Source organism: Amphiprion ocellaris, chromosome 9 (assembly GCF_022539595.1).
Source record: "Amphiprion ocellaris isolate individual 3 ecotype Okinawa chromosome 9, ASM2253959v1, whole genome shotgun sequence".
Lineage (NCBI taxonomy): Eukaryota > Metazoa > Chordata > Actinopteri > Pomacentridae > Amphiprion > Amphiprion ocellaris.
This window is the reverse complement of record NC_072774.1, coordinates 10,981,938-11,007,646: the sequence shown is the minus strand read 5'-3', so window position 1 is coordinate 11,007,646 and position 25,709 is coordinate 10,981,938. Positions and strand designations below refer to the sequence as shown.

Below are 25,709 nucleotides of genomic sequence, written 5' to 3'. Positions count from 1 at the left end.
CAAAATTACTTCAAACACACACAAGGATGACAATTAGATGCAAATTAACACAAAAAGGAGGTGCAAAATTACTACAGACATGTAAAATGGACACAGAGATACAATATGAATACTAGAAAAAGCACTAGTTCATCACTTTTGGCAAACCTTTGTTTTGTTAGCGTTAAAATAACCGTTCCCTCCATGTTTTTATTTTGAAGTCCTATTTTAATGCTACAGGCTTTTATTTTGTCCCCATTCCAGTGGTACAGGAAGTGTTTATCTAAGAAGCGGTTTCTTGACATGACGAAGACGCTGAAGTCCGAAAATTCAATATAAAGAGGAAAGAAAATGGTTCCACGCTGTTGCTGTCTGACAAAGGATGTGTCTAAACTTAGAAGCACTTAGCTGCAATGGAGACAAGCTCTTACAGTGAAGAAATGAGTGAAGGACAGAAAGGTGAATTTGTGTTCAAAATAAGGCTGATGGCTGAACTGTCTGACTGGGGTTTGCTACATTGCGTGACCTAAATATGTAGCGGCAGGTATTGATGGGACTCAGAAACAGCCCACAGTTTAATCATTTGTTCCTTGTATGATTTCCAACTGATAAATTACAGTCATTTTGTAGTAGGATCACAATCATGTGATCGTCAGCAGGTAACTGACACAGTGTTCACGTCATGGTTACAGCGACGCCGTGCCGGCTGCTATATCTGGCAATGGGAAATCTTTAACAAATCCATGGATCCAGATTATAAGCTGCATCACAAAATCTAATCACTTGGTCCTTGTGTCATTTCTGACCTTCTCTGAAAACTTCATCCAAATCAGTTAGTTCATTTTTGAGTAATGTTGCTAACAGACTCACAGATTCACAGACAAACGTACGCTGATCATCACATAACCGTTCCTTGGTGGAGTAATAAGATGAAAAAAGACTACAAGGAGACACAGCGTGACTGTAAAGAGGTGTAAAATGACTACAAAGAGGCAAAGAATGACTATAAAGTGACACAATATGACTACAAAGACATACAAAATGACTAAAAAGACATAAAATGACCACAATGAGATGCAAAATGGTCATAAAGAGGCGCAAAATAACCACGGAGAGATGAAAAATTACCATAAACAGACACAAAATGACCACAAACAGGATATTAAGTGCCCACAAAGAGATATAAAATGAACACAAAAAGAGGCAAAACGACTACAAAGAGGCGCAAAACAATCACAGACACAAAACAGCTATGAAAAGACATAAAATGACGACACCAAAAGACACAAAATGTCCACAAAAAGAGGAAATATGATCACAAAGAACACACAAAATTACAAGTCATGTCGTCGGATCAGTTTGTTTGTGTCGCTGCTGTTTGACCTTTCAGAGTCATTTCAGACTCTGCTGACCTTTGATGCTCAGAAACTCTGCAGGGAAATCAACCACTGTTTGTTCTGACCCACACAGAAGGACAAAATCATTTAACAAGGACTCAAATCTCCACAAAAAGACCCCAATGAAGCCATAAATTCCGCCTTAAATTCTCTAGATGCATTCTTTGTCCTCTGGTTTCCTTATTTCTACCTTGTGAGGATTAAAATTGTTTGCCATTTCTGCTGGTGAAGAAACAGAATTTAGCAAAATCTTGGAGCAGAACTGGTGCAGCAGCAAATCCAGAAATATGAAGCAGCTGCATCAGTGTATCAGAAGATGTTCTGGATGAGAACCTCGGCTCTTCTTCTGTTTGCTTCAGTTCACCTGCTGCTGGTTTCACTCCCACACATGGAATGTTCAGGAACAAATGGTTTTAAAACCGCTCGCAGCGATCGATAAATGAGGTTTTGGTGTTGAGGCAAATTAAAAAGCAGTAAATGGGCCGTCTGCTGGCTGTAATTAGGACGACGGTCGAATCATCAAACTTATGAACGGCAGCCTGGTTTGGAAACTTCTGCATCGTCCACTTTGGCTGTTTTTAATCTTTACTGAAGCATCGAGGGATTTAAACCCCCCGAAGGCTTCAGTCGATCAGGAATGAAACGATATTGGGTCAGAAAAAAATAATTTCTGAAAATTACCTCACTTTGTCACTTTAAAACACAGGAACCAGCTGCAGACGTCCTCATCCAGGAATTTTAGGAATATTTCTGGAATAATTTTCTAACATTTTTAACTGTCTGATATTTATTAGGCAATATTTGCTTTTAATAATATTTTAATCGAATTTAAATGCATATTTTTCAGATATTGTATTTAGAATTTTGTCAGAACTATTTTTCAGATTATTAATATTTTTAGACATGTTTTTTAAAAACATATATCTGCCATTTCAAAAAGCATTTGTTCGACATTTTTTTGGGCAATATGACATTTTATTAATATTTTCAGATATTTCTTTCATATTTTTAGTTTTCTAACTTTTTATGCCATTTTTTGGACAGTTTTTAGACTTTTTGTAAGATTTTTCAGACATTTTATACCATATTTGATATTAAATGTTATGATATTTATGATATTAAATATTTGACTTGTGTAATAATGTAATAACATTCTTCAGGTATTCTACTAACATTTTGTTAATTGTTTTTGGATAAACTTTAGACAACTAATATCATTAACATTCTGATGTTTTTATAACATCTTTCTGACATCTTTGTATTTCTAACATTTTCCTAATAATTTTAGACATTTTATTAAAATACATTTGACATTTTTAAAGTATTTAAAATTGTTGGGATAATTTTTGACATTTATTTTTAATGTTCTTGAAATGTGTTAATATTTTTCAGATACTGATTTCATAATCCTATTATTGTGTGTCTTGACTATATTTTAGCAGCATTTTATTAATATTTTAAATATTTAATTCAATGTTTAATACTGAATATTAATATTTTAAACTTTTTGTGATGTTTTAGCAACAAATTTCTGACATTAAAAATAAATCATCTGCTAATATATGACGCGTTTACCCAAAGCGACATACATCTGAGAACTGGTCATTCAATAATGAATTGGGCCATTTATTTTCTCAAATTTTACTAACTAAATTATTTCTGTAATATCTGTTTTGGGATTTTTTTTTTAACTATTATTTTTTTCCCATAATTTTACTACTGTTTTATGGGCACTTTCTGACTATATGGTAATATTTTTATTTTATTTTAATTTTCCAACATTGTATTTTAGTTTTCTGACCCTTCATTTCCATATTTCTGATAATTGTTAAAATATAAGTTTAACATTTGGGCAACTTTTATATATTGTATTAACATTTTTTATATTTTTGGCTGAGAAGTTTCTCCTTTATCTGCTTTTTGGACTATATTCCAACTTTTCCTGAACACCTGTTGGATATTTTGTTGTACTTTCCGGACATTTTATAGATTACTTCTCACTTTCAGAAACTTTTGACAAGTTTGTTGAACGCAGCAGCAGGACTGAAGCGCAGAATGACGATGCGACCTGAGGACAGATCAGTTTTCTGTCTCCGTCCGTCAGCCTGTCTGCAGGAAGCTTCACATGAAGCTGCAGGTTTCCGTCCAGTCTGAGAGAAAGCCGTGTGATTGGTGGACGTGTTCACCTCCAGGCAGCATCAGCAGCTTTCTGTCAATGATGGAAGAGGCTTTGAAAATGGCAGCTTTTGTGGGTTTTTTTTCTTCTCTGCACAGTTTCATGGGAGCAGATTGCTTCGGTCCGACCGTGTGGCCGCGATGACGCAACCGCAGAGCAATATGTGGAGAGCAGATGAGCTGAGAGATGAAATTCATGATGCGTCTGCAGCCGACAGCAGCCAGATTAAAGCGGCTGCAGATCCTGAACCTCACAGCGATGAATGAAGCGACCGAGACGGAAACAATCTGAAGGCCTTACAAGAATCAGACACGCTGCAGCGAACACACAAGTATGACTGATGGTGCTCCTGAACATTAAAGGACCAACAAATACCTGCATCCAAACTACCGAAAATCTCACTAAATATTTAACTTTTCTAATCAAGAGACTATGCAGCTTCTTAAATGTGAAGATTTTCTGGTTTCTTTCCTCCTTTGTGACACTAACCTGAACATCTTTGGACACTGATCCACATTTTATGGACCAAACAACAACTTGATTAATCCAGAAATCAACAGACATACCTTTTCTGACATTTTACAATTTTTTTCTGGAATTTAAAAAAATATCTGTGACATTTCTGTGCAATTTTTGGACATTTAATTAATATTCTTCTGACATTTTAATAATATTTTCAGATATGTTATTATTAAATAAATGTTATATTAATATTTATTTATGTAATATCTTCAGAATCTTTTTGGGACAATTTTAAGATTTTGTTCATACTTTAATATTTTATCAATATTTTTAGAATTGTTTTTGGAACATTTTTTATATAATTTTTGGACACTTTATTAACATCTCTGACATTATAAAAAAATATTGGTTTGATATTTCTGCTCAGTTTCAGATTTTTTATTTATATTCTTCGGACATTTTTGTTCTCGTTTTTCAGATATTTGATTATTAAGTTATTTAATATGATCTAATCAATGCTCTTCATAATGTTATTATTTTGGAGAAATTTTCTGACTTTTTGGTAATATGCTTTGACATTTTATTAATATATTTGGATGATTTTTGGAACATTTTATATTCAATTTTCTGACATTTTACTACATTTTACATTTTTGGAAATTTTATAAATACATTAATATCAAGATATTTTATTAATCCATTAAATTCTTATATCAATATTTTTAGACAACGTTCTTTATAATGTCATTTTTGGACAATTTTCTAAGATTTTGGGAATATTTTTATCCAAGTTTTATTACTATTTATATAATATAAAATAAATAAATAACAATATCATATATCATATAATAATGCAACAGCGCTTGGAATGTTTTTTTTAAATAATATTCTGACATTTGACTAACATATTTCTGCCATTAAAAAAACAATCTGTTTCATTTTGGGTATATTTTTGGACATTTTATTAAAATTTGTCAGATATTTTCTTCATAACCTTATCATAGCTCAACTTTAGATTTTGTTTTCTGTACTTTGTGTAACTGATAAAGAAATTCACAGTTTTACCAGCAGTGTTGCACTAAAATTCAGCAGGTTCTCACTTTAACTTTTTGCATTTTCTTCCTGACAAACAACAATGAAAACAGAATCGACCTCGGCTCAATAAAATAAGAAATCCTTGATAAATATGAATACCTTCTGTAATTATTTAAAATTTGTCCAAAATTAATCAAACTTATCCAAAATAACAGCAACAAAAAATAAATCTCAAATAATGTGAAATTTAGCAAAATGGCAAAAGGAACCTAAGATGATTTAAAATGTTTCCAACACAACGTCACATTTATCTAAAATGATTTAAAATTTATCCAGAAGTAACAAAAAGCCAAAATTCCCAATGAATCAGAAGTTATCGATGGTACACACAAAATAAATTCAAATCCTAATGACTTAAGCAGTTCAGCTGGTTTAACATACAGAAGCACTAAATATTCGCTGAAGTATTTACCTCGAAGGGAGCTGCTGTCCTCAGAGTGACGGTTTGACATCCAGTAATCTGATGAAGAGACAGAAAACAATAATTAATGAGAGAAAAATCTGGTTTAACTGGAAGCGACACACAGAAATGTGTTTGTTCTTCTCTAATATTTAGTTTCCAGTCAATGAGCAGCTCTGGTTGAATAATTACTGCAGATAATCACCAATAAAGGCCTGAACCTGGTTTACAGACTCTGGATTTGGAGTTTCTCAGAGGAAACCTGACAGCGCTGCTGAAAGCTGCTGCTGGTATTTAAACTGTGCAGAAAGGCCATGTTTAAATGGGCAGCAATTAAAGGCCACCGACATTCAGAAATTCAAATGAAGCTGTGAGTGTGTGAAAGGCCAGCGAGCAGGCGACTCTCTGCAGCTCATTAACCTTTATTTAAACCACTGCGATACGGAGAGCTGCTGAAAGTTTTACATTTAGCAGGACAACGTGCACAGCGTCCTGCAGCTCTCACTGATTTCTGACTGATGAAATATTCATCAAGATGAGACAAACTCTGACCTTGTGCTGAAACCTAATCTGGGACAAAAATCATTTTTCACAAACTGTCGCTGCTCTGAGAGTTCAGAGGACGAGACGAGGACAGACATGAAGAGAAACTCTCGTCTGATCAGCTCCTCTTTTAGCATCAACAAACTTTCACTGACACCCGACACTCAACTACTGTAAGTCTGACATTTTTACAAAGTCAGGACATTCTTCAGCAACCTGTGGACACCTGCTGCTTCCTGAGCGACGGTTGAATATTAAATTTAACAGCTATGTTATATGGACTCACCACATATATAATATTTTATTATTTAAAATCCAATACATTCAAGTAAAGGACCAAAATGTGACACAAAACTACTGGAAAAAGATGAAAAAAAAGCCAAAAATGTAATGTCAGAAGACTGCAAAAAGATGTAAAACAACCAAAACATGAAGCAAAACAAAAGCAAAAAGATATAAAACAACAAAACAGACAAAATGTGATATAAAAATGCAAAATAAGTGCCCAAAAGGTGCAAAATGTGACATAAAACAACTGCAAAAAGATGTAAAACAACCAAAACATGAAGCAAAACAACAACAGAAAGATATAAAACAACAAAACATGGACAAAATTGTGAAATAAAAAAATGCAAAACGACTGCAAAAAAGTGCAAAATGTCACACAAATCTACCACTAAAGACTGAAATTACTTAATTTGTCTGTTGTGTAATATATAAAAAGTTTTATGACACACTGAAAGTAAGAAGAAACCGAAAAAGAATATAAACTGTTTAATGTGTTTATTGTCTATGAGTCGTTCTATCTTTGCACTCTACAGCAGCAACAGATATCTATCCTAAATGACCCTAAACTTGAACAAAATTGTTCAAAACTTGTCCGACAACATTTATAAAATGTCCTAAATAACAAAGAAAAAACTGTAAAATTAATCAAAATTTCCAAGATTCCATCAGCAAAGAATCCACAATGGCTTTAAATTCAGCAAAATGCTAAAAGAAACCTAAGATGACTAACGTGTCCAACACAACTTGATATTTGTCTAAAATTTATCTAAAAAAAAAAGCCTAATATGACAATGAATTGATCCAAAATTACTTGAAAGTCAAGTTTGCAGGTATTCACATGCAGAAAAAACTGCTTTATAAACACACCAAAGGAAAGGAGGAACCGAAAAACAACAAACTGTTTTAGGTGTTTATTGTGTTTCTATGAGTCCTGCTAATTTTGCACTCTGTACCTACAACAAAAACATGTCAAAAAGAATTAGAAATGGTCAGAAATTAGTCAAAATTGTACAGAATTCCTCAATTGTCCAAAATGACTCAACAACAAATGTCTCCCCCAAAAAAATAGTTTAAGATGATTTCAAATTTGACCAAAGTGACTCAATTCCCAGACATTCACATTCATATAAAGCCACTATACGATCCGCTGAAGGAAAGAAGGAGGTAAAGAAACTGAATCTGAGCTGTTGAACTGTTCCAGCTGCTACTTTCAGCAACAATCAGTTCAGCTCTCAGCTTTAATCTGGTGTCATAAAGTGTCAGCTGGAGCAGAACTGACCTGAGAATCCTCCAGAGTCTCTCGTGTTTGTCTGGTAACATCTGATCCAGCTGCTGGAAATGGAAACAGCTGGACTCAATCGGTTAGAGGCCACTTTTCTCTTCCTGCTTCTGACCCCAAAGCATTCTGGGAGCTGTAGTGACACAACTAGTGCATGGACTCTGGAGCTGAGTGATTAACGAGCTGCTTCACGCCTGAACTACTTCCTGACAGCGTATCCCTCCGCCCAGCGTCTGTCAGAATTAAAACCACAAGCTGGCCAAAATGTGAAGCTGTGTGACTGAAAGCTGCTCTGAGAGGCTCAAACGTCCGTCAGTTTGCAGCTTCAGTGGAGGTTTAATGAGACAAACTGCTGCTAAGTGTCACACCGAGAGTTTTCTCCACTTTTAAACTCTACAGAGCAGCTCAGTCACTAATGAGGAGGATTTATCGCTCCGACGCTCATTGACTTCAACAGGAGGGACGAGTTCAGGTTTATTCTTCACAAACTAACAGGAGGGACAAGCAGCAGCAAATACACAAATACAAAAATATCTGTTTTAAAAGATATTTCAAGGAGTCTTTTTATATTTAAAGCTAAAAAACTATATTCTATATTTTCATTCTATTTCTATAAGTTATTCAACTTTTAAAATTATTTTTCTTTTTTTTATGTTTCTTGCATTTTGGAATGTTTAATCTCATTTCATCCACTTTTTTATGTTCCAGTCTACTTGTAACTACTAATACATTTAATTGTATTTCTATGCATTTTCTTTTAACATAATTTATGTAGTTTGTTTTATTGTATTCTTATATGCATTATATACATATTCGGTCTAATTTATTTAAACAAATGTATTTTATTGAATTTAGTTTTCATGTCTTAAATCTAATTTTATGTAATTTAATTATTTTGTTCTATTTTTTCTTTATATATATATATATATATATATATATATATATATATATATATATATAATAATAAATAAATAAATAAATAAATACTTTTTTCTTTTCAATAATTTTTTTATTATTTTATTGTATTTATTGACTTTCTTTTAATATAATTTGGTCTTGTTCATATTATTTTAGTGTACTTGTATTTCATTGTAAAACAAGTTTATTGTTAAAAAAATGTGAAAAACCTATATATATATACATATATATATACATATATATATATATATATATATATATATATATATATACATACATATATACATATACATATATATATATATATATATATATATATACATATACATATACATATACATATATATATATATATATATATATATATAAAAAAGTTTACACAAATTGTCTGGGGCCACAATACCACTCTCATTTGAATATTTTACATTTATTTTACATTTTAAGGGGCTAATAAGCATTAGTTACTGTCATTTTGGACGGTTTTAAGTCATTTTGGACCATTTTCTACAGAACCAACCCTTTGGAACTTTTGTTTTTCCATTTTCAAGATCCACTAATTAGACATCTGACCTCTACTAGATCCATTCAATCATTTAGATCAGCTGCAAACTATTCGGTCCTTATCTTTACCAAATTTCATGTCTGTGGGAGATTTATCTCTGGAGATATTGAACCCTTAAAATGGCTTCACAAGTGTTTTTAGAGGGTGACAATACAAACATTTTCAGGTCTGAAAACATCTGAAGTCCTCAAAATTGAGCGTAAAAGATTTTACAGAACTCAGAATTGGAGACGATGCAGCAAAATAATTCCTAAAATTCAGTCTGACTTGACACAGAATGACCAATAAATAAAAAATACATAAAACAAACATTGACATATTTTCATTGTTGGTTCTCAGAACTCTTGGATTATTTATAGAAGAAGGGATCAGAATTTACAGACAGGAAACCAAACTTTTCTTGTGGCAAAAGCATCAGACACAAATTACTACTCAAATTTAATTTCCTCAAAGCTTTAATGCATTTTTTTGTGCTGCATGTTAGAATTTATAAATTTAAATTGTGACAAACTGAGACTTTTCATCTTTTTAGTAGGAAATATATTAAAATTTACATTTTTATGACCAACATTTTATGTTCTTTTGGCCTTCATCTTCATTAGTTGCATGAATTTTAAGTCTTATTCCAGCAGCAGCTCTGTTCGTTCCTCTAAAACTGAGAAACTCGTGCAGCTGAGATGGAAGATCCAGTGAAGCATGAAGAAAATGAACCCAGACGGACAGATGGATGGATAGATGGATATTTCAGCTGTGCAACATGCAGATATATTGATGATCATATCTGCTGCTGCTCTGACACCTTCTCTATAAAAGCAATTTATTTCTCCCTCCTCTCAGTTTTCTAATAAAGTTTCAGAGCAACTGAAGATCAATTTTCAGCTTCTCACAGGCTGAAAGACTGCAGACTGAAGACTTTAATGAACAAACAGCAGATCTGCAGGATGGAAGGACTTTAACTTCACCCCCTCTCTCTTTCTAATAAAGTCAAACTGCAGCCCAAAGACATTAGATTCATAGAAAGCAGGAAGGTTCAGTCTAGACAAGGACATGTTTGGAAAATAAAGACACATTTAAAAGCCATCCTCACTGCTTCAAATGTCAGTGTGAAGGCTCAGATGTGGTTTAAATGCAGAAATGTGTTCAGTTTACTGTCAGAGGTGGAAAGAAACCACAAAAATATCGAAATGGAATTGATTTTTCTGTCCTTGGACATTTTTTTGAGTCACCACTTCTCTAAATAACTGTCTGAAGGCTCAGATTTTGGTTTTAACCCACTGAACCCCAAAGAAACTGATGGGTTTAAAAGGCATTTTGTCACACTTAAAACATTCATCAGAGCAAGAAACTGAATCATAGGATTTATGACTTTAAATACAGTCCCTGAACTCATCATGTGTGACATGTTGTTCCATTAAAAAATAAACAAAATCTAAGCTTTAAACTGTGATATTTCATCAAAATCACATAATTCTAAATGTTGCATCAAAAAACTCACTGTACATAAACCCTATGCTTAAAGCATACTCAACAAAACTGAAAACCAAACTGGATGAATAAAACAAATGCAGCATGGCTTGAAAACAATATACAGAGAAGCAAGCTGTTGGAAGATATATTCAGCACGGTGAAACATCTTTCTACAGCTGATGAGCAGAGTAGGTTGAAAAAGTTTGTACAGGCTGTAAAAATAGAAATAGTTCTATAATATATGGATCAAAAGACCACAGGGAGATAAAACTGTTCTTAAGAGACATAAAATGACAAAGACAACACAATATCACCACAAATAGATACAACTACCTCAAAGAGACACATGAAACGACAAAAACACGACACAAAAAGGAGACAAAAAGTGACAATGAGACAAAACTGTCAAACAAAATGATCAAAATGAAAAAACAACAAAAAAAGAACAAAAATGGGACAGGAAACAATAGAGGAGAAACAATGTGACCACAAATGAACAAAACTGCCATGAAGAGGCACAAAACAACAGTAAAAAGACAAAAAAAACCAACAAGAGACCGAAAGTGACCACAAAGAGACAAATACGCCCTTCAGACACACAAGATGACTAAAATAATTCAAGACACAAAATGACACAAAACCAGACAAATAAGACAAAGAAAATGACAATGACAAAGATGATGAAAGATGACTACAGAGACAAAACTCTCCCAAAGATGCATAAAACAACCAAAATGAGATATAAAATGACCAAAAAAAAGAATTAAAGAAAATAAAATGACAGAAGGGAGAAAAAAATGACAAAGATGAGACAAAATTACCAAAATGAGACACAAAATCGGAGAAAGCAGATCAAACTGTCTATTAGAGTTTGTAGAGGCTGTAAAATGGAAATAGTTAAATGTCTAAACTATGTGGAGCCTCCATTTGTTCAAGAGTTGATAATGTTTTTAAATATTGTAAAGCAGTTTGTGTTGTATTTTAATTGCATGAGAAGTGCTATATAAATCAAGTTTGACTGATTGATTGAGCACCTGAGGACAGTGAAAAATGTTGGACATGTTAATAGACATGTTCAGGTTTTTAAAATATTTTTGGTAAAATAGATGCAAAAAAAAAAAAAGATCACCACAAGCAAAAACGTGACACAAAATGATAAAACATAACACAAAAGGACCACAAAAACACAAACTAAAAAATGTGACACAAAACTACCACAAAAAGCTCTAAATATGCCAAAAAGAGATGCAGAACGACCACAAAGAGATAAAATTGTCCCAAAGAGACATACAATGAGGAAAAGGAGACACAAAACAACAAAAAGTAGATAAAACCGTCTCACAGAGTTTGTGGAAGCTGTAAAAATGTAATTTTTACTTACACACACACACACACACACACACGAATGAACTCACGCACATACACAGTGTTAATTACACTCTAAGTCAGCGGGGGACGAACAGAAACCACTCTGATGTGAGCTGCAGCTTAATTACATGCTGAAACTATATATTGTTCGCTAAGTGTGTGTCTGTTGGTGTGTGTTTATTTTCAACACATTTTTCTTTAACGCAGCCGTGAAACTGTGGACGTAACAAAAAAACACTTTATTTTCTGTTTTTCATTTCTTGACATCTGAATTTCATCTAACGGGTGTTAGAAGGTTTTTATATTATCATTAATAGCTATGCTTAATAGCTATGCTATGAACTGTGTTACACTGTTACACATGATGTTTTTAGTACATAAGCTTACTGAAACCTGTACCTATTGTTTCAATGCATTTACCACCCCCACTGTATTTCATTGTATTTTTCCACAGACACACAGACCACACCTCACATTCACACCCACTCGCATATCATTACCCTGTGAACCCAACTGTATAAATAAAGGACGGCAGGGACCACCTCTTTGTAGCTCACACGAGACGTGTTGTGTTGCACTGTGCGTGGGTTACCCTTGCTGCAAGTAAAAAGAAGCCACGTGTTGTTCATTACAGCGAGCGGTCCCTGGTTGGAGAGCCTTCCTCTCTAACAACGGGAGTTTAGAAAATCTATAAAAGATCAATAAAATGGTAAAAACGTGGATCAGTGTTTCCTTAAATGTCTTGTTTTGTCCAAAGATATTCAGTTTACTGTCAGAGTGGAGGGAAGAAACCAGAAAATATTCACAAATACATTAAGAACTGCACTTATAGAATTTTTAAAAATCCGAAATGACTGGTTTGATCATTCTGCAGTTTTTCCATTTTAAGGGGTCAATAAGTATTTATTATTGATATTTTATAGCCCTTCTGAACCATTTTGAAGTAATTTTTGACAGTAATTTTTGACTAGCTTCAAAGTCATAATATAAGAAAACTGGATATCTGACTTGACATACTTGGACCATATTCAATTCTACTGATGCTAGAGGCATCAAAAGTTGGTGAAATGTCGACTAAGGCTGTATTTTTAGTAGGAAATATGGATACATACATAAATATACAGTTACAGGAACTTTCTGGGACAGCAGTACTACCTTGATTTGAATATTGTTCACTTTTTTCCATTTTAAGGGGCCAAATCAGTATATATCATTGACATTTGTAAGCCATTTTGAACCATTTTGAAGTAACTTTGGACAATTATTTGTAGTTTTTGACTGGTTTCACGTCAAAATGTCAGAAAACTGGACATCTGACTTGCCATATTTGGACCACATTCAATTCTACTGGTGAAATATCAACCAAAGAATGTAGTTTAACTTAAAATAACTAAAATTCTGGATATATTTTAGCGCCCGTAACCTCCTGAAAATAACTGCAATCTAGCAACTGTTCAACATTTTTAGCATTTTATTCTCACTTCACTACTTTTTACTTCTGCTTGATTTTTCTCTGAGAAACAGTGCAACTCTCAGGTTTCTGTCGCAGCTCAGTGCAGAGACGCAGCATTTCATGTGAACTTTCCTGCGCTGGCATTAAAACTTTGCCGTGTTCTGCTGGTCTGTGGGGACGACGGTCACGGCTCCGTGGAGCTCGGCGGGCCGAGGGAAGCTGCCAGAGGTTGGGGGTTTAAATCCTCGGGGAGACGCTTGGATGAAAGGGTGAAGCGAACAACAGATGTTTCTGGGTTTTCAGAGGAGAAAATCCTCCCTGAGCAAATGAGCAGAGCGGCGTCCAGGAATTAAAACTGCTGCAGTTTGTCAAACAGCATTCAGAGAACAAAAGGAGAATGTGTGTTTATTCACAGCTTAAAGTGTTTTTACGCTGCTTCTCTGAGAACATCCAAACAGCTGCTGGGCTGATGTTGGAGTCATGATGCTTCGTTATAATCCAGGTTTGGATCTCGATATGAATCCTGTGCATCAAGTACTTCTCAGACTGCATCTGAATGCAGGTTTTCCAGCTGTTGCTCAGATTCACTGACACTGGAAGGACTGGATGAAACTGTAAGAACACATATAATACTATATTACATTAGGGTAGTACGTAATGAGGGATATAAGGAGCTCACTAATGTGTTGTTTTACAAGTATTATGAAATTTATTAATTTAGTTGCATTTAGAACTGCACAAATAATGTTCAAAGCAAACAAGAAGTTACTCCCTGATTACATAAAACAACTGTTCAAAACTGCAAATTCTGAATATAGAAGAAATTAGAATTTTAAAAAGCCATTTGCTCAGTTTGTGGAGTAAACTTCTGATGTCAGAATGAGTACCATTATAAAACAAGTTCAAAAAGAATACCAAAGAAGATGGCTTGAAAATCTAATAATGTGGAACAGTGCATGTGTTCTTGGGGTCTCTAAAGAGCTATAAAAGTATCAGGTTTGATGCAAAGATAAGATATGAGGTGTGCAGATATGTAGCAGGAAGGAGCTAATAACATAAACTCGTTTCCAGACACTATTTTAGGTTGTGGATTTGGTTTGGTTGTTTTTTTTTGTTTTGTTTTGTTTCGGCAGATGTTTCAGAACCTTTTTCTTCTGAGTCTAAGTTTCTAAGTCTTCAGAGAACTTCATCCTGTCTTTAAGAAGAACTTTCTGGGAAAAGAAAACGTCCCACTAAAACATTACTTGAACCTTGAACATCCCCAAACCTTGACATTTTGGGGATGTTCTTCAGGAACACATTATAGAACATTCTTTTATGAGACGTTTCTGCGATGATAACAAAGGAAAAATGTTCTCAGGAGTGTCAGGATGTTATGGAGACCTCCGATGACAGAACATTTATGTAAGACGTTCCTGTACTGAGGTATTTTAACAACAAAAGAATGTTCTGCTTTTAAAGTTCTGATAATGTTTTGGGGACGTTGTTGAGGGAACGCATAGAACGTTCTTCCCTCAAACAGTTCCACTGTTTTACTTGATAAAAGAAAGATGTTTTCGCAGCAGCATTGGGCAGATGTTTTAGAAGCATTTTCAAAGTCTTTAGAGAACTTTATCCTGCCTTTAAGAAGAACTTTCTGGGAAAAGAAAACTTTCCACTAGAACGTTACTTGAGCTTTGCAGGACTTCCTCAGAATGTTTTAGAACAAAGAAATTCCAGCAGGAAACGTTCCCACATCATCAGCTAACATTACCTGAAAGTTCTAGTAATTTATTTAAGAAAACATCTCAATCGATTGTTCAAAGAACGTCTTAATATTTTCATTTCCAGTGATGTTCCTATAAAGTTAATATAATGTTCTCTCAGGAACACAGATTAGGTTCTACAGTTTTCCAGATGTTCTCGAGGCCTGAGATGATAATCTTTAAATGTTCTTGCAATGTGATGTGAAAACAAAGGTGGAACAGTCTTCCTGCAATGTTCTGAGGATGTTTTAGGGAAGACATTATAGAACATTCTATATAAGACGTTCCGATACTGGGTTATTATAACAAAAAAGAATGTTCTGCCTTTAATGTTCTAAAAACGTTTAGGGGATGTTGTTGAGGGAACACATTGTATAATCTACACAACATCCTGCAGGTTTCATTTTACTAACATTTTTAGCTCTAAACATTCAAATAAACAATTATTTCTAACAAAGAAGAAGAAAACAGTCACAAATGTTTTGCTGAGCTCGAGTTTGTCAGCTGTGAGTTTACAGTAAGCTGAGTGTGTCTGACGTCTGATTAATGCAGCTTCATGTCAGTAAACACCTGTAAACGTCCCACTGAGCTGAGACTGATGGAATCCAGATATTGGTGAAGGCAGCAGAGCTTGGGTGTGTTTTTAAATCCGCCGTGTGCAGATCAAGCCGGCAGAAATCGTGTCTGCGACCCCGATGTTACACCTGATAACTTAACAGGATTTGTCTGGAGCTGCAACAAAGAGGCTGCGCTGTGATAAAAGGCTGATCGCTGCACAAAAAACTGTGGCAGAAACAGAACAACACAGCTGGAAGCTTCGGCTCGCCGTCAGGAGTCACATCAGGCAGCTTCTGCTTCACGTTCCACAGACAGACTCACACAGACGGAGGAAAAACAAAACTTTTCATTTCAGCCTCGTCTTTGCTGGATTCAGGGGAAAATGGAAAACTGAATTTTGAGCTCCCTCGGGGCTGTGATTGTATTTTCCTAACTCAGTCGGTTCTGCAGCTGAGTTAAATTTCCATTAACTATCAGAGGTGTGAGTTAATTTAAACACAAACCTGCGGCCCTGCAGAGCCTGGCGGGGTTCATGCTTTAAAAAGAATCGGTGGAGGGTTTGGTCTCATTATCACTGATCACACTGCTCAGCCTCATATCTGGACTCACTGTGAAGTCGGTTCTGGTTGTGGAAGTCACTGGACTCCCTCAAAAACATTAACAAAACTGTATTAAAAATCACACAGTTGTTCCTGCAGATCTTCCGGTTATCATTTGCACTTGATTCAACCAGGAAAAAAAAAATGTAATCATTTAAAAATTTGCCAAGAACAAAGCCTTTGCTGTAACCAGATTCTGTAAAAATCCAAAAATTCTGATCTTCTTAACACGTCTGTGAAGTCATGACTGAATCAGCTGTGACCAACAGTCACAAGACAAAAATTCAAAGAGTTTCCCTGAAGTGCTTCTGATTTTTCCAAAGACTCCGTGGAGGTTTGATATGTTTATTTTCACTGCTGAGCCTCGTTGACATCTGGACTCACTGTGGAGTCAGTTCTGGTCGTACAGAAGCTTTGCACACTTTGAATGTGGCTTAAAAGAAATAAAAAATCTATTATAAGTGAAAAAGTTACTGTTGCAGATTCTCCTCTTCTCACTCGATTCAAGTAGACATTAACACTCTAAATCCATCTTTTATTGTGTTGTAACTTTTTATTTTACATGTTTTACTGCCATCTGAACCCAAAAGCTATCAAAGGTTTAAAAAAAGTGGGTTTTTTTTGTTTTAATCACCAAAATGGCTCAATCAACCTAAATTTACTAAATCTGATCAGATTTTCAACATTCCAACTGTACTAGAACGCATCATGTGTGATAGACAGTTCAGCCAGGGATAATAACCAAATTTCAGATTAGAATTTATCAAAATTTTATGAAAAACTTCATCAAAATTACTTTATTCGACATGTCTCGAATAAAAATTTGACAAAACATAAAGCTCAAACAAAACTTCCCAGGCTCCTGTTTTCGTGCACTTTAGTGCTTTAGTCACTGGGTTTTTATGGTTTTCTGTTATATATGTGCAGCATTTTGGTTCTTCTCACGTTTGGTTATTTTTTTTTTTATTTTTTTTTTTTTAAACTTCAAAAGCAGACATTCTGCATATGTACAGTTCTACTGAATATTACGGTGCTATAACATGTTTTCATACTTTAATGTTTCAAAAACAAACTTTCTACACATTTTTGTATTTTATCTGATAATGTAGATTCTCAGCTGTCAAATGAGAGTTTTACAAAATATTTGTCACTGTTTGCTTTCACTTTGTTAGAAATATTTTCAGATTGTATTGTTTGAAGTAAAAGGAAAAAGTAAACCTGCAGCAAAGTGAGTCTGGAAAGTTACTGAATGTCACAGAGCAGAGACACGATTAACCTTCAGCTCTGCACAAAGTCCTGGTTCAGCTTTAACAGTTCATGACTTCATCTTCCATCAGTGTCAATGTTCTAATTGGTCCCTAAATCACCATTAAAATGATCAAATGTGTTATTAAACTAATTATGCTACAGTATTCTGCTGTTAAACCCACAAAAAACATTTCAGTGTACAGAAGCCACATTCTGCACATGCACAGGTTCATATTGTATTTTTGAGGTCTACTAGAATATGTTCACCTGCTTTCTGTGTGTGTACAACACAGAATGATAGAGTTTTGTTCTGTTAGAACATGTGGAGAACTTCAGGTTGCTGTGGTGACGTTAGAGAGGAGAAGAAGCTGCTGTTAGAGGACAAAAAACATGTGAGAACTAAAAGAAAACTTTCTGCTGACACTATTAGTAAAAATAATCACAATCATGGTTTTGGATTCCCACAATAAGACGATGATCGACTGTGGTACTGACATTTAATATCAGAGAAAACTGTCTATGTAGATCAAATCACCTGGTTTCAGGAAAATCTGACATTAAAAACACCTTAATGAGCCACCATCCGCTGCAGCCTGCACACGAGGCGTTTAGGGAACATCTGTAAATTGTAGTGTCTGCCGGTAAAGAGACATCCAGTAAATGAGGAGTTCAGCTTGACCGGTTTGTAGCAGTAACACGAGACAAAAAGTATCAGAAAAGACAAAATTATCATATTTATAATTAAAATATTCTGTAAATATCAAGCTGGAAGTCAGAAACAATCTTTACATTGATGCAAAACTAGAACAAAAACTACTCACCCCGGTCTCCTCTAACAGACGGACCAACCTGCTCAGTCTGCCGACACAGATTCAGGTGTTTTTATGCCTGATTTGATGTTGAACTAGTACCTGTGAAAGTGTCTGTGTTCACATCCTGCTGCTTCTTCAGTCTCTGCAGCTCCTCCTCATAAAACAGCAGCTGGTCCACCTGGAAACCCTCATCAGGTTGGTCCTGCAGGTTCACAGCTTCGTCCTCTCCGCCGGCGTCCCGTCGCTGCCGTCTGGCCTCCTTCAGGTTCTCGTAGAGCTTCTGGAAAACCTCCGAGCCCAGACGTCGACTGATGGAGCTGCAGGGACGACACATGAGAACCGGTGTCCAGGAGGGAGATGACAAACCCGACGGAGAGCTGTCGTCTGCTGCAAGGTTTCAGGACCAAAACTAACCAGCAGCGTGTTGTGTTTATATGCAGAAACATTTCTACTGAAAAGGAGGGAAAAAGCTCATAGACTCAGACTCAGAGGAACCAGAGCCCACTAACTTCAGGTGACGATGTATATCTAATTCAGTGTCTCCCTTGGTGACACACAAACTTTACTTTTTCAAAAATGTCCTTAGATCTCTAAAACATCCCCTTTTTCCAAAAAAAGTTCGTAATTTCAAAACTTTACAAAACTGTCCTAAAATCTTCTTCCTTCTCAGCTTCATATGTTGCTCATTTTTCACTGTATTGTAATAAAATTTAAGATGCAGATTTACATTTTACAAAAACAAAGTGCAACATCTGCTAGTTTTCTGTTGTATCTAATTCTAATTCTATTGTAAGACACTGCATTGCAAGTTGTTGGTACTGCATAAGCTGACAATATAATACAATCACATTCACTTTAATTAGCACTATGAGAGTCAAATCCTTTTATTTTATTCAGATATTTAAAAAATCTAGCATTACTGTAATAAAAATGAAGATTTCCCCCATTTTTATAATTGCAGATTTACAGAATTGCAGCAAAACCATATAGAAAAAGTATTACTTCATATATTAATCCATTTTAAAATGGGCCAAAATCTGTTTAAATCATATTTTTGTCACGTTTTACAGTAAAACATCTATCTACCTATCTATCATAATCTGAATGATACAGTATTATACAGTATATAGAGTATATTCTCCAAGAAACGATTACCTAAAATTCATTGTAACTTTTTTTTTAAATTGGAAAGCGTTAATAAAAAAAAATTAAAATTCAAAGATGAATAAACAGAAATCTCTGCCCTAAATATTTTCTGTTTGCAGTTCTGAGACTCACCAGCTGCTTATTTTTCACTGAATTGGATTAAAATTGGAGTTTAACATCAACCAAACAATGAGGACAATTAAAACTAAACTGGTGATTTTTTTCCTATTTTTTACCTGAAAGAGGAACTTTCAACTTGAAAAATTAGTATGTCCAACAGATTTCATGCTGTTGAAACCAAATGTTGATTCAGTAGATTTAAGTTTTGATAATTTTCATCACATCTACAAGTTTCGTGGTTTTGCAAAATAAATTGATTTACACAAAACTTAGAAGTTAAATGAAGTTTCAGAGCTGAAAAAAACACTTAGTTATTATGTTATTTTTGACTGTATGTTCTCCTAAAGGGGATTATTAAAAATATGTCTATTTTTTTTGGTAAGAAAGTGTTGATATTCACGGCTGATATATAAAAGAATTGACAATTCCGTGAATCTCCATGTAAATATTCCTCCTCCTCCACCACGGGGAGCTGCTGTGACGGACAGTCTGGACGCCCCCCTCCCCCTGCTGTTTGGTTCGGTCCGTCACAGATTGTTGGTTCGATCCGTCACAGGTGTTTGCTGTGTTTGTGCTGCTGTCAGCGGGTGAACAGGTGTTGTGACAGACGGCAGCTCTCAGGTCAGCTGCAGACTCATTGTGGATGCAGGAGATGAACTGTCAGTTCAGTGTGAACAGTCTTCATCTCTACCTTCACCTGCACTTCAAGGCTCATTCTGATGATTTCAAAAACTGAAGCAAATTAGTTTCTTAACTTACCCAAAATGTCCAAAGTGTCCCTGTGTGTTTATTTTTAGCTTCCAAAAACTATCTTTACTTCAGACGTAATTAAACGTGATTTCACTTCACAATAAGTTCCAAAAATGTTCTCACTTCTCTAAAACATCCTCTGTCAATTATCTCCTTATTTCCAAATAAAATGACCCAAAATTGAACAAGAAATCTTCTCATACTTTACAAAAAACTGTCCTCATTTCACCAAAATGTCTTTACTTTTAAAGACTCTTTTTAAAAAAAGTGTTTAAATTTTGAAAGTGCGCTTATCAAAAAACGTCCTAATTTTAAAAAAATAATAATTTTTCCAAAAAGGTGCTCATTATTTTTTTATAAAATTATCTTTAACAAAAATAAATAAATAAATCCATCCATCCATCATCTATACACCGCTTTATCCTCATTAGGGTCGCGGGGTGCTGGAGTCTCTCCCAGCTGACTGAGGGCGAAGGCAGGGGACACTCTGGACAGTCTGTCGCAGGGCTACATACAGAGACAAACAATCACTCTCACATTCACACCTACGGGCAATTTAGAGTAATCAATTAACCTCAGCATATTTTTGGACTGTGGGAGGAAGCCGGAGTACCCGGAGAAAACCCACGCATGCACAGGGAGAACATGCAAACTCCATGCAGAAAGATCCCGGGAAAGCCGAGACGCGAACCAGGGATCTTCTAGCTACAAGGCGACAGTGCTAACCAATACACCACCGTGCAGTCCTAAATAAACAAATAAATATTTAATTTCCAAAAAAAGATCTCACTTAATATTTTACAGTGTATCCTCATTTTCTTAAATGTTCTAACTTTCTAAAAATGTCCTTAATTTCTAAAACATTTCCTATTTTTACAAAAATGTCCAGACTTTAAAAAAATTATTTTTCTTAAAAAAAGTCACAACTTTGCAAAATGTCGTCAATTTGAAAAATGTCCCAATTTTCTATGAAATGAACTCTTTAGAAATAACTCTGGACATCATAAAAATGGTCTTGATGATCTTAAAATCATCCTCCCCTTCCAAAAATGTCCTGATTTTCTAAAAACAAAAAAAACAAAACACCATCACTTTAAAAAAAAAATATTCTGACTTTCTAAAATGTCCTCTTTATTTTTTAGCTGTGTTCCTGCCAGGGCAAATGTCTCCTGTTCTCTCCACACACATCTGAGGTTTCTGTCTTCTGCTGCTTTCTATTCACATCATTCACTTCACGTTGAAACTGAAATGCAACTTTTGAGTCCAGAGAACTTTGTGATGGAGCCCAGAGGAGGAATCAGATTCAGAAACTGATGGTTTATTGACTGATGAGGTTTCTTCCTGAACAAACTGATCATCAGCAGCAGCTTCAGGGACCAAACGTCTCTGTGTTGTTACAGAAAGAAAGAGCTTCAGGATTAAACCCGCAGAGGGAGGAGGAGATTAAAATCCTCACCGTGCTCCTCAGTAATTCACCTCATCGCTCTGAAGGACTCTTTAACCCTGAAGAAATGAGACGGACAAAGACTACAGGGACAGATTAACGTCTCCACCGGGACTTAAACGCAGACATGAAATGTTTCTAAATGAACAGGATTAAATCATGTAGAATTTTCATGATATTAAACAACAATCTATGCACTTAACTGGTAAAATAAGATGAATTAAAAGTGATAAATCAGAAATATTTTAATATTTAATTCAGTTCATTTAAAGAGTTCTTCTTTGAGTGCAACTAAATATGTTTACAGTCAGTGCACATTTCTACTACAGTTCCTTTGCTGTAGTCACATTTTTTACTCACCAAGGTCTCATTTTTCACCAGTCCAGCTATTTTTTTTGAGTTACTCTGGACAGTTTTGGACAAGTTTAATCCCTTCTGGGCACATTTTAGCAATTTTATTTCATTCCAGTCAAAGTTTGACTCATTTTGTACAACAGTTCAATGATCTTTGGACATATTTCAAGCAATTCATATTGCATTTTTGTCCTGTTTTACAAATTATTCAGTCATTTTAGAGATATTTTGCATCATTTTAGACTATTTTAGAATGATTTTGAACAAATTATGAGTCGCTTAGTGCAGCTTTAAGCCATATTGGACTTTCTTGAGTAATTGTAATCATGTTTTTGACAAGTCATTTTGGTCAGATTTCTGTCACTTTAGAAATATTTTTGTAATTTAGGACATAAGATTCATTTTAGAAAATTTACAACCTCTTTGATTAGACAATTTATAATCCTTCAACATCCTCCAAACATCATCTGAATATTCCAAATAAAACTTCCGATCTTATTTAATGTTTAACCTCACAGGAACATTATTTGAAATGACAAATACCCTTAATGCATCCTTTGAATATTAGATTAAAATGTTTTCTTGAAAACATTATTACAGCTTGTAGGTAATGTTAGCCAATGTTGTGGAATAGTTCTATGCTAGCTGGTATAACAATGTTATCACCAAACATCATTAGAATATTGTTAGTTATCCTACTTTCAAGGAAAAAAACATTCTGTGGGGGAAAAAAAAAAACTAACTTCCAGTTGAAAACTTTGCAGAGTTGTCCCAGAACACTTTGAGAACAAGAACGTTTTAGCTGGGTTTTCAGTTTTCTAAGGTTTAAGCTCTTCACAATTATTCAAAATTGGCCATACTCGACAAAACAGTCAAAAAGGACTCGTGTTCAAAATTACAAAAATGTGTCAAAAGTGACTTGAAACTTGACCAAAATAGCTAAATGTGTTCAAAATCAATGAAAACCTGCCCAAAATGACTTAACAAAAACAAGTTCCAAAATACTCAAAATTGTCTTTTAGCTTTCTAGTCGTTTCTCACAGAAACACGTCTGTCGTCGCCGACTTCAGATTTCACCCAAAAAAGCTGAATTTCACACACTGAGCTGATAAAAAGCAGCAGGAGAAGAAAACACTTTAAAACTGGAGAGCAAAACTCCTGACGGGGTTTAATTAGAGGAGCAGCTAGTTCAGTACAGAAAGCTGGAGGTCATCGTAGCCGTAATTATTACTGCTGGGGAGGAGGCCAAAAGTGACTCAATTCAGTCCCCAGTGGATTAACACGGCCGCCCTGGAGGCAGAAACCCAACTGTGGCAACAACAAGGTTTAACCCACAGCAGGAAGGGATGAATAATGAAGTAATGAGATGATGATGAACTGACATCAGTTCAGCTGCATTACAATACACTGTACTAATAATAGTAAAACAAACTGTAAAATGAAAAAAATTTAAAAAGTAATAAAAATCTGGCAGCCAGAGTGTTGAAAAAAATACGTAAAAAAATGGTGGAACACTAAAGATGAAAAACTGAAAAATAAATAAATAGAATAAAAATGAAAATAATGGAAAATATGAGTATAACAAAGGTATTAATAGTGGAATTAAATACAGTGAAGCAGAGTGATTTTACAGTAACAAATTACAGATTAGAAAATTACAGATAATAATACAGTTTTGGCCTGTTTTTTTAAACAAAATTAATATGTTTTTCTCTGATTTTACTACATATTATCCGCAATTTAAAACACGGATAATCAAACAGTCTAAAACAAGTTTTTAAATTAATTAATTTTTAAATCATTGTTTAAAATAATTTTAAAGAAAAGCAAAAGAAAAGCAAATATCTGTGAAACGATGCTACGTTTGTTGATTTTTTAAAAAAGTTTTTAAAAAGTTTAATTTTACAAAAGAAAGACAGTAAAATAATCAATTACCATTTCTAAAAATACAGAGTTTTGATGTGGACATTATTTAAAGTTTGGGTCTGTTCTTTTTACGGTCAAATGTGAAATAATATTTGTGATTTCACTTTTTTTAATCTGTATTTTAACAATTTAAAACTATTAACTGTATTTTATTCTTTATATGCACACTTACTTCAAATAAAAGTAAGTATTTGCTGAATTAAATACAATAAAAAATGTTTAATTTTCCAATCAATCATTGTAAAAGAATAAATCAGCACTTGTAAAAACACAGATTTTCAATCTAGATTGTATTTATGGGTTGTTCCTGTGGATACATACTTTTTCCCCCATGATTTTATTAGACTTTGTAGACTTAGCCTTTTATAATTTAACAAAACTGTGAAAATCTGTGAAATAACAGTCAAAAACTTATTTACCATTTTTAAATCCTTAAAACACATAATTTTCCTTTGGAATAAAAGTAAATATCTGTAAAATATAGATTTTTTGCTGATTTAAATATAGTAAAACGGCGCCCGTATAGCTCAACGCATTGAGCGGGCGACCCGTGTACAGGGGCTGGTCCCCGACGCAGCTGGCCCGGGTTCGATTCCCGCTCGCGGCCCTTTGCTGCATGTCTTCCCCCGAATCTTCTCCTGTTTCCTGTCTCTCTCTCACTGAGCCTATCCAATTAAAAAAAAGCCAAAAAAAAAGGCCAAAAAAAAAATATATATATATATATAGTAAAACACTGTCATCTTATGTTTAAGTATTGTAAAAGAATAAATTAGTATTTGTAAAAACAAATATTTTGCGATTACCATGCAAATTCATATTTTCTGTCAGTAATTTTACTAGTTATTTTTTTGTAACTGAACAAAGCAGAGAAAACCTGTAAAATAACAGTAAATGGTTTAACAGTAGTGAAAATCTTTCACAGTGCACGGCCAGACGTTCTTCTCTCACTGTATTCCAGATCTTTCAAGCATTTAAAATTTTGGAGACATGAACAAAAACACGCTGCTCTCCAGTGCATCTAAAACTACAGTATATTCTTTGTTCTCCTCCCAAAACACGAAGCTGATGAATTATAAAATCAATATTAACTTACTGATGCAACATGTGAAACAACGCTACAGTCAATAAAACATCACGAAGCGTCGTGAGCAGAAACAAGGCGGAACTGTGAAACAATATGAAGCTTTTAAATCACAATGCAAAACAAACATGAGCACCAACGGGCCCTGAAGCGGCAGCAGCAGGAGGCGGTCGTATCCTCCAGCTTACATGCAAACTGAGACTCTTTATATGATTAAATGTGCAGCGTCCTGGAGCTCCCAGTCGACCTGTTTGCTGTTGTTCAGGCTGCAGGCCATGTAGGGAGGACAGGAGGCCTGAACAGCAGCAGCTTCTTACTCACTGAGTTTGTTCTAAAGGTTGTACTGCTTCATTACACAGCTGACAGTTTGGTAACAGCAAAGAAGAGACCACTTTGATGAAGTGAGCGTATGTGTGTCTGTGAGGTTCGAAAAACTGTAACTGATTCAAACGTCCCATATGATGAAATGTTTTGTTTCCTTAAAACTTGGATGATGAAAGAATGAAGCCATTTACTACTCCACTACTCCAAAGATGGTG

General features: G+C 34.7%; 1 protein-coding gene across 1 annotated transcript in view; it reads right to left on the bottom strand.

Moving 5' to 3' along the window:
• The window catches only part of nek11 (NIMA-related kinase 11), a 127,516-nt gene that overhangs the window by 10,227 nt on the left and 91,580 nt on the right, over nt 1-25,709 (bottom strand). Inside the window, exons 17-18 of the mRNA XM_055013743.1 lie at nt 18,449-18,666; nt 5,522-5,569 (exon numbers count right to left, since the gene is read on the bottom strand). Of these exons, the coding sequence (XP_054869718.1) occupies nt 5,522-5,569; nt 18,449-18,666 (266 nt within the window). The remainder of the gene's footprint in view (nt 1-5,521; nt 5,570-18,448; nt 18,667-25,709) is intronic.